Source organism: Lactuca serriola, chromosome 6 (assembly GCF_051521515.1).
Source record: "Lactuca serriola cultivar US96UC23 chromosome 6, Lser_US96UC23_V15, whole genome shotgun sequence".
Taxonomy (NCBI): domain Eukaryota; kingdom Viridiplantae; phylum Streptophyta; class Magnoliopsida; order Asterales; family Asteraceae; genus Lactuca; species Lactuca serriola.
This window is the reverse complement of record NC_136413.1, coordinates 34,435,604-34,445,199: the sequence shown is the minus strand read 5'-3', so window position 1 is coordinate 34,445,199 and position 9,596 is coordinate 34,435,604. Positions and strand designations below refer to the sequence as shown.

General features: G+C 36.8%; 2 protein-coding genes across 3 annotated transcripts; both read left to right on the top strand.

Annotated features, from left to right (window-relative positions):
* Window positions 1-2,464: 2,464 nt before the first annotated feature.
* On the top strand, window positions 2,465-3,108 carry LOC145059641 (uncharacterized). The gene is made up of 3 exons (XM_079007454.1): window positions 2,465-2,573; window positions 2,642-2,742; window positions 2,824-3,108. Exons 1-3 carry the CDS (start codon window positions 2,465-2,467, stop codon window positions 3,106-3,108), a joined length of 495 nt encoding a protein of 164 aa, XP_078863580.1.
* Window positions 3,109-4,405: 1,297 nt separating this feature from the next.
* On the top strand, window positions 4,406-7,150 carry LOC145058216 (ubiquitin carboxyl-terminal hydrolase 24-like). 2 transcript variants are annotated; one of them, XM_079006129.1, is made up of 7 exons: window positions 4,406-4,484; window positions 4,648-4,769; window positions 5,129-5,728; window positions 5,805-5,992; window positions 6,074-6,479; window positions 6,553-6,729; window positions 6,794-7,150. In XM_079006129.1, the coding sequence occupies exons 2-7, from the start codon at window positions 4,755-4,757 to the stop codon at window positions 6,986-6,988; spliced, it is 1,581 nt and encodes a 526-aa protein (XP_078862255.1). In that variant the 5' UTR covers window positions 4,406-4,484; window positions 4,648-4,754; the 3' UTR covers window positions 6,989-7,150. The 2 variants fall into 2 exon arrangements, with proteins under 2 accessions (XP_078862255.1, XP_078862256.1); XM_079006130.1 differs by lacking the exon at window positions 4,648-4,769 and having other exon boundaries at window positions 4,466-4,484.
* The last annotated feature ends 2,446 nt before the right edge of the window (window positions 7,151-9,596 follow it).

Genomic DNA, 9,596 nt, shown 5'->3' with positions numbered 1-9,596 from the left:
CGGAAGCTAGACTCACTCGTGAAGTAACTCGGCGAGTCAGTGCCATGACTCGGCGAGTTCAAGGCAATCTTCTTGTCTCAAGAATAACTCGGCGAGTTGTTCATACAACTTGGCGGGTCACAGCTTAGAGTATTCTTCGAATGAAGACGAACTCGGTGAGTTGTTCATACAACTCGGCGAGTAGGATGAAGGACTATTGGCCTTTAATTAGAAGGAGAACTCGTCGAGTCAGTGCTTAACTCGACGAGTAGAGACGAGTTTAGGGTCGGACAAAGGGATAAGGACTCGGCGAGTTGACAAGTCAACTCAGCGAGTCGGGCCAACTCACAGTTGACTTTGACTTGACTCTTGATTTGTAAAGGGTAAATGGTCATTTTACCCTGAATTCGGTTAGCAGTATTTGACTAGGGTTTTGTGGGAATTATAGCCGGAGGATTTCCAGAGCGGCAGCAGCAGCAGACAGTCAGTTCCCACACAGATTAGCAGTTACTTTGAGGTGAGTTTCCTTCCAGTAGTGACAGGTCTAAGGCACCAAGGCCGGCCCGTATAGACGAGATGTTAGAATGTGGGCCGAGCCCGTATCTCTTGGTTGAGTTGATTTTGATACATGCCAGTATGATAGAGTTGTCTATACTCGTTGTCTGTGTGATACTTGTATATTATGGGATAGCAGCTGAGTGTAGGTGAGGCCCGTATCTCTCTGAGAGTGGAGTGTGGGCGAGGCCCGTACCTCCCAGATAGTGGAGTGTGGGTGAGGCCCGTATCTCCTAGCTAGCGGAGTGTGGGCGAGGCCTTTATCTTCATGAGTGTGGGCGAGGCCCGTATCTCCTAGCTGTTCATTGTATGTTCGTATGGTATGAGGTATTATGGGGGAACTCACTAAGCTTCGTGCTTACAGTTTTCAGTTTTGGTTTCAGGTACCTCTTCTTCGAAAGGGAAGGAGCTGGCGCGGTAGCGGTATATCACACACATGCTTTATATTCCGCATTATGATATCACCTGGGGATTTGTACTCTGACACTCTTATGTTTTTATAAAAATGTTTTCCAGACATGCAATATCTTTTATGAAATGATATGATCGTTGAATGTTTTAGTCCTAATGTTTTGCTAAGTACATGTTTTAAAAATGAAATTTTTGGCTCGTATTTTTGGGATGTTACACTAGTACTTCTCAAAGATTTTTACCATGATCTTGATTCTTTTTAGAGTAAATCAAGATATCATCAATGAACACTATTATTGATTTATCAAGAAAAGGTTTACAAGGAATTCATAGCGCCCATATCTTGTTCTAATGGCTATCTTCTCAATATCTTGCTCTCTATGATTCAACTGGTGATATCTTGACCTGAGATCAATCTTGGAGAAGAGGGTTGCTCCCTGAAATTGATTAAACAAGTCATCTATCCTAGGTAATAATACCTATTTTTTTTATCATAGCTTTGTTGAGCTCTCTATAATCAATGCACATTCTCATTGTACCGTCCTTCTTCTTTAAGAATAATACTGGTGCTCCCTAGGGTGATGAACTAGGTCTTATAAAACCTTTTTCCAACAACTCTTGGATTTGTGTCATTAACTCTTTCATCTCTGTAGACGTTAAATGATATGGCGCTTCCACAATCAGCGTCGTGTCGGGCAATAAGTCGATTATGAATTCAAACTGCCTCTTTGGTGGTAATCTTGGTAATTCATGTGGAAATACCTCAGGAAAATCTCACACTATAGGTATACCAGTCATTGATTTCTTCTCTTTTTCGTGTTTATCACATAAGCTAAGAATGTCGTACAACCCTTGACTACTCATTTTCTGGCTTTCATCATTGTGATGATTCCAGACTTCACTATACTCTCATCTCCGTACACTACAAATAAATCTCTCCTAGGGGGAATAATACGCACCATCTTTCTTCCACATTGGATGTCTGCAAGGTTTTCTCCAAATCAGTCCATTCCAAGAATTAGGTCGAACTCACTTAACTTGAAATGTAAAATCTCTCGACGAAATTCATTCCCATCCAAGTTAATGGTTACGACATCTAACCTATTGATAACAGATACATTTCTACCATGTTATAGGACATAATGAACGTTTTCGAGCTTCACCACTCCATACAAACGTAGTAGGACAATAAGCGTTGAAGAGAAAATGGCTATATTTTTACATGTTATAGGACATAATGAACGTTTTCGAGCTTCACCACTCCATACAAACGATTCATCAATGTTTTCATGAAGTGTTAAAAGCAATGATGTGTTTTGCAAGAGAAATTATTATACCAACATCTTCTAATACAACAAGAAATACCTCGGAATGACATAGACGTCTAAAAAACATATTTCCTAAAGCAATAGGTGCACTAGATGGAACACTAGTTCTGCCCGTTGATGAACAAACTCACTATAGAGGAAGAGGAAAAGGTGAATGTTATCAAAATTTAATAGGAATTTGTGATTTTGATATGATATTCACCTTTGTATGGGCTGGATGGGAGGGCATAGCACACGATTCTAAAGTTTTGAAAGAAATTGCATTTAATCAGACTTCTGGATTTCCATTCCCTCCACCAGGTTTGTCATTTTTCTATAAGTTTTATTATCTATATTATTTATATGATTAATTTGTCACCTATCTGCAGATAAATATTACCTTTGTGATGCCGCATACACCAACATCCGTGGATTAATGGCTCCTTACCGCAATACTAGGTATTGGTTAGCCGATTTTCGAAGAAACAAGGCTTTAACTAAGGAAGAAAGGTTCAATCATGCTCATGCATAACTTAGAAATATCATTGAACGTGCTTATGGTGTATTGAAGGTGAGATTTCCAATTTTAAAACGTATGACTCCTTATCATTTTCCAGTGCAAAGAGAGATAGTCATTGTCTGTGTCGCGGTCCATAATTTTATAAAGAAATACGATATTCAAGATGACCTATTTACGAGCTTTGAACAAAACAATATGGTTACTCCTAATGTGGGAGGTGGAGAAAGTGAGGGCCAAAACATACAAGGCATAGAATGGGGTTCAGAAGCCGTTGAGTATATGACTACTTTGCGTGACCAGATTGCTACTCAGTTACTTTCAAATGGTTCACGTTAAATGATATAGCTTTTTATAATTATTTTATTTAGCAAAAAAGGACAACGTAAGGATAATATGGTCATTTTTATCATTCAGCAAAATCAGTCAAATAAATAATCAAACAACATAAATTCAGACAAACGTGGACTCAATCAGCATTTCTAACTCAGTCAGCTTCTAACTCAGTCAGCTCTAACCCAATCAGCAACTATCACTTAGACCACTCCAACCTTACCACTAAAAATTACATTATTTTGTGTAAAACTAACACCAAATTTCATTTTAACTCCAACCACACACTAAAACATATTTTAATATTATAGAATATAAAACAATAATTATAAAAACTAAAAAACAATTAAAATAACCATTTTAAAGGAAAAAGTGATTTGATGTTATGAATAAGACATTTATATATAAAGGTCATATTTTCTTTCCATAAAAATAAAGACCACTTTTTGTTGATTGAAACATTTCGACCTCTATAACACAAAAATAGAGAGGTTCATTGGAGATGCTCTTAGATGAATAAAAACATGCTTAAAAGCCTATGTTATTGACTTTGGTGGTATAATAGGAACACTTTGACTCATAGGAAATGATCCACAGGGGTGGTCCACGGTGATACCGACAACCCCTAACTTTTCCGGCCGCAGTAGAAAATTTTTCAAAAATTTTTGAAAATTTTATTTTTTCTACTACCGTGCAACCCCAACTCTCTCGTGCAACCCTTACTGTAAAATCCTACGTCCACCCCTAACTCTTGTTGTCTTCTTTTCGTATGTTAGTCATGTCGTCCTCTTATTTCATATGATGCCGCTGTTTTATCATTAGTAAAGCTTGTGACTGTAATCTCCTATGCATAGTTTTGATTCTTTCACTTACAAAAGTTGTCACATAGACTAGTTGTGTTATCTTTAGTCTTTTATATGTTGATGCTTCTTCTTCTTGAAGAACATGGCTCGTATAACTATGCCCGTTTTGACTTATGAATCATAGGTTCTATGACTTCTATCCACAAACTATGTCATCTTAAAAATACTTGGAAAAATTATAAGTTAAGTGACTCAAAATTTTTACAAGGCTTAAATTTGGAATATATTATTATTATTATTATTACTTTTCTAATATATGTATAAATATCAATGTAGATAGATCTGAAAATATAATATATCTATATAGATATAGATATAGATATCGATATTTTATTTAAATAAAATTGACTAAAGTATTTATTTATATTTAAATAAAAGAAAAAAAAAAAAAAAAAAAAAACAAATAATAGTCTCCGGTCTCCACGATTTAACCCTTAAAACACCAATATCCCCTTCGCCCACCCAAAGCAAAGTTTGCCCCCCTTTTCACTTTCCAATCGTTGAACGCCAAAATTTCAGGTAGAGACAAAAACCCTAATTCTCCATCATCGTCATCTTCATCTCGCATATACATACACACATATAATTACAATAATCCCATTGCGCAGAAATTTATTTATATTTGCCCTTACATTCATATGTCTTCCATTGCTGTTCTGCTCCATCATCTTCGTGCTCGTAGTGCCAGTAGTTCCTCCCAAAAACGGCAGTCTTCTGTTTCACTTTCACATCATGGTCACCACTTCTCCAGCTTCTCATTGAGCTTTCGTCCCTTCTTATCTCCTCGAGATGACTGACCACAACGTAAATTCCTTCTCTTCTTTCTCTATCTATACTATATGTATTTTCGATTTTGTATGCGATGAGCTGTATTTTATGTAGTATCACTGTTAGTTACTGCTTCTGTTGATGATGTAACTGTTAGGGCTTTTATTTTAGGTTTAGTTTGTACGATTGTAGTGTCACCCCATATAGCCCATACACATAAAAGATAGTGTATTAGTCTATATATCTCTAGATTCTTAGGTTTGGAAAAGTTAAAAAGGTTACACTTTAATGATTGTAGAACCTAGTAAGTTTCATATACTTTTGAGAATCCATATCAATTGTGTTGTTTGCCTTTATTATCAATAAAACATATATATCTTGTTACAAACTTTCAGGTGTTCGTGTTTGGATCATTTACAGAGGATGAGATCAAATCCCTGCAAAGTACCTCAAAACAGAATGATGTAGAATTTATGTTTGGTTCTTTGGACTCTGCAACTCTAAGATCTGTGGGCATCTTCAACAACAAACCAAATGTTACAGAAATTCCCAAAAACCACCAACCATCAAATCCAGTAAAGAAAAGTAAAAATGATGAAATTGTTCATGCATCATCATCATCATCATCATCATCACGAACCCCTGTTGCAGTTGTAAATAAAAATGGAAACATCCATGATTCAAGCTCTCTTTCCTATAGCAATGGTGTGCAAGAACAGGAACCAAAAAATGCACAACTCCTTGTATCATTTGTACCTGAAAGCATTGGAAGTGAAGCTTATGTCGAATCCTTTGAAGCTCTGAACTTGATAAATCCCAAAAATAACCTTATCACTGCATCAAATGGTCTCCATAAAGCTGCAACAGAGTTACTCCCTCGAGGCTTAGTCAACTCTGGAAATTTGTGCTTTCTAAATGCAACTCTTCAAGCTCTTCTTGCTTGTTCTCCCTTTGTACATCTCTTACAAGAGCTAAGAACACGCAATATACCCGAGGTAAATAAACTTCAATTGTCTTTGTTTTTGCTATTGTGAATTGTGATACATTATTATATTTTTACCTTTATTACAGATTGGTTACCCAACTTTACATGCATTTGTTGAGTTTATTTCTGGATTTGACATGCCTTCTGACATTCACTCAAAGAAGAAAGACAATATTCTTCTAGAAACTGGGAAACCTTTTCGACCTGTTATGTTTGAATCTGTTTTAAACAATTTCTCTCCAGATATGCCAAATAGCTTCTCTGGAAGACCAAGGTTTGTGTTAATGTTATAAAATTTATATATACATTGTGTTTGGAATTTCGGATGCTGAGTTGAAGTTTGTTTTTTAAAAAGGCAAGAAGATGCTCAGGAGTTTTTAAGTTTTGTAATGCACCAAATGCATGATGAACTGCTTAAACTTGAAGGAGAGGGTTGTAATTTCAATGGTGGAAAAGTTTCATTGGTTTCATCTGTAAGTGATGAAGATGATGATGAGAGTTGGGAAACAGTTGGACCAAAGAACAAAACTGCAATCACAAGAACACAAAGTTTTATCCCTTCAAAATTAAGTGAGATTTTCGGAGGCCAATTAAAAAGTGTTGTGAAAGCAAGAGGTAACAAAGCATCTGCAACCATTCAGCCATTTCTTTTGCTCCATTTGAATATATGTCCAGATCCTGTGCATACAATAGAAGATGCACTTCATCTTTTTTCTGCTCCAGAGACACTTGAAGGGTATCGTGCTTCATCAGCAGGAAAGGTATTTTTCTTTTTCAAGATTGTAAATTTCATGAATATCTAATTGATATTATTTTTTGATATGTAATTATCAGGCAGAATTAGTAAGTGCAAGTAAATCAGTGAAAATACTAGAGCTTCCAGAGATAATAATACTACACTTAATGAGGTTTAGCTATGGAAGTCAAGGAAGCACAAAATTACTCAAACCGATCCATTTTCCTCTTCACCTTACTCTCAATCGTGATCTCCTTGTTTTATCATCACCAGAGGTATGTATTTAATATTTATATATCATCTTTTTTTATTTATTAATTTTATAATTATGATAAACAGGGTCGAAGATATGAGCTAGTGGCAACGATAACTCATCATGGAAGAGAGCCATCGAAGGGTCATTACAGTGCTGATGTGTTGCATGAAACAAGTGGGAAGTGGTTGAGATATGATGATGCTTCGGTTGTTGCTATTTCTACAAACAAAGTGCTTCATGATCAAGCTTATGTTCTCTTCTACAAGCAGATGTATTAGTCTAGTTTTTAGTTTTACACGTTTCTGTTTTAAGAGGTTATGCTAAAAAATTTATATGGGTACTTGGGGATTCTTTTTTGGGTAAATCTTGTGTATGGTGTTATTATTATTATTATGAATCACGCTATCTTGGTTTATTAAAATGAGTTATTATTTTTGTTACTTCATTCTCTAAAATATAATTTCTTGCTTCTAGACATAGATAATGGTATGTTTTGTTTTGTGAGGGTTTCATCTTCGTATTCAGTTTTGATATCATTTTTTTTTTCTTTTAGGGTAAGAGGAAGTCTATCCTTTGAAATCTATTTGTTGTCAAATATATTTGTCGGATCGGTTTCGTTTTCTTTCCAATCACTTCCAACCCACAACTAATGTAAAATTATTCGTTCTAAATGCTCGAGTTTTGTTTTGTTTAATTAAGAATTTAGTAATTTAAAACTAAAAAAATTAAAATAAAATTAAACATAACATTTCTTTGATTAAAAAATAAACTAGTACCAAAAAAAAAAAGTAAAATGACAATTATGATTTAAGGATGATATTCAAAATCCTAAACGGATTTTGATATAATAAATTCACAATGTAATTACATAAGGGATTCAAAAGAGTTTACATTGAAATGAGAAGACAAAAGGGTAACAACAAACTGTACGTTATTTTTTTTGAATGATAAAACTAATTCTTTTACAAACAAAATTTATAGATCTTGGTGACATAACAATAGTATGCATGACTCGTTGAACTTTATTAAGGAGCTTCACGACCTCTCGTGGTGCAAGGAAACAAAATGTATCAAACATGAATGATATAAATTCATGTTAATTTTTAATACATGTTTCTCATGTTTTGCTACTTTATGCGAGGTGGATTTTAAAGCTGCTATGTCCATCGTAAAATCCTCACTATTAGATCCACAAGAGGAGAAACTCATGTTAGATCCACACAAGTGTGTTTTGGCAACCCAGAGACATGAAACATATTATAGATCTGGATAAGCTCTTCGGGAAGATCCAATATTATAGATCTGGATAAGCTCTTCGGGAAGATCCAAGCAATAAGCAACCTGGCCCACCCGAGCCAAAATCCTAAAAGGACTGATGTACCTAGGGCCCAACTTGCCCCTCTTCTTGAATCGGATGACACCTACAGAAGAACCATATCCCGAACCTGGAACTCCAGGTCTGATCGGCATTGTCAGCATAGCTCTTCTGCCGACTCTATGCTGTCTGAAGTCTACCCCGAACCTGATGAATCAACTCAGTAGTCTTGAGTACTACTTAAGTATTCCCCATATCTCGTTGACCGACCTCAACTTAACATATCGGAGTCTTGCACTTCCTCCCCTAGAGCATTTGAAAAGGAGTCCGATTGATGCTAGCGTGATAACTGTTGTTATACGAAAACTCCGCCAAAAAGAGATACATATCCCAACTCCCACTGAAATCCAATACACATGACCGAAGCATATCCTCCAGGTTCTGGATAGTCCGCTCACTCGGTCTGTTAGTCTACGGGTGGAAAGCCATATTGAAGTGCAGACAAGTACCCAACTCCTCGTTAAACCTCTTCCAAAACCTGGAAGTAAACCGCACATCCTTGTCTGAAACCACTAAAACCGACACCCCATGACATGCCACAACCTCCATGGTGTAAATGTCGGTCAACTTCTCTATTAGAATACTCTGCTGAATCGGAATGAAATACACGCTCTTGGTTAATCGATCCACGATTACCCATATCGAATCCACTTTGCGCGCTCTCCGTGGAAACTTCGTGATGAAATCCATGGTGATATCTTTCCATTTCCAAATAGAATGTATAACGGTTGCATCTTGTTGTGAGGTGGCTGATGCTCAGCCTTGACTTTCCTGCAAGTCAAGAACCTCTCCACATACCAAGCTACATCCCGCTTCATAAATGGCCAACAATAATCGGGACATAGATCTCTATACATCTTTGTTGCTCCGGGATGGATAGAGAACTTTAAATTGTGCACCTCTTCCATCAGAACTTGACGCGACCCCAATAAGGAACCCACACCCTCCGATGGAGAGTCAATAACCCTCGACTATCATAATCAAAGGAAGCCACCTGACCCATAATGAGCTCACTTTTTCGGTGCTCTTACTTCATAGCGTAAACTTGATCCTCTTGAATCTTCTCCAATAATGGAGTAATCACTGTCATCATCAAACACATATCCCTGATCAGAGTCGCGAATGCCTTGTGGCTAAGAGCATCAGCCACCACATTGGCCTCCCTGGATGGTAAAGGATCTCACAATCATAATCCTTTACCACATTCAACCACCTACGCTGCCTCATATTCTGATTCGGATGATCCATCAAATACCTGAGGCTCTTTTGATTCGTGTAGATAGTAATGGACTCCATAAAGGAAATGTCGCCAAATCTTGAGGGGGAACACCACAACCCCCAACTCCAAATCATGTGTAGGATAGTTCACCTCATGAGGCTTCAACTGCCTCAAAGCGTAAGAAATAACACGACCCCTTTGCATTAGAACTGCACCCAAACCCGTGATCGACACATCAGAATAAACCACAAAATCATCAACACCCTCAGGAAGGGTCAAAATCAGCGCCTCA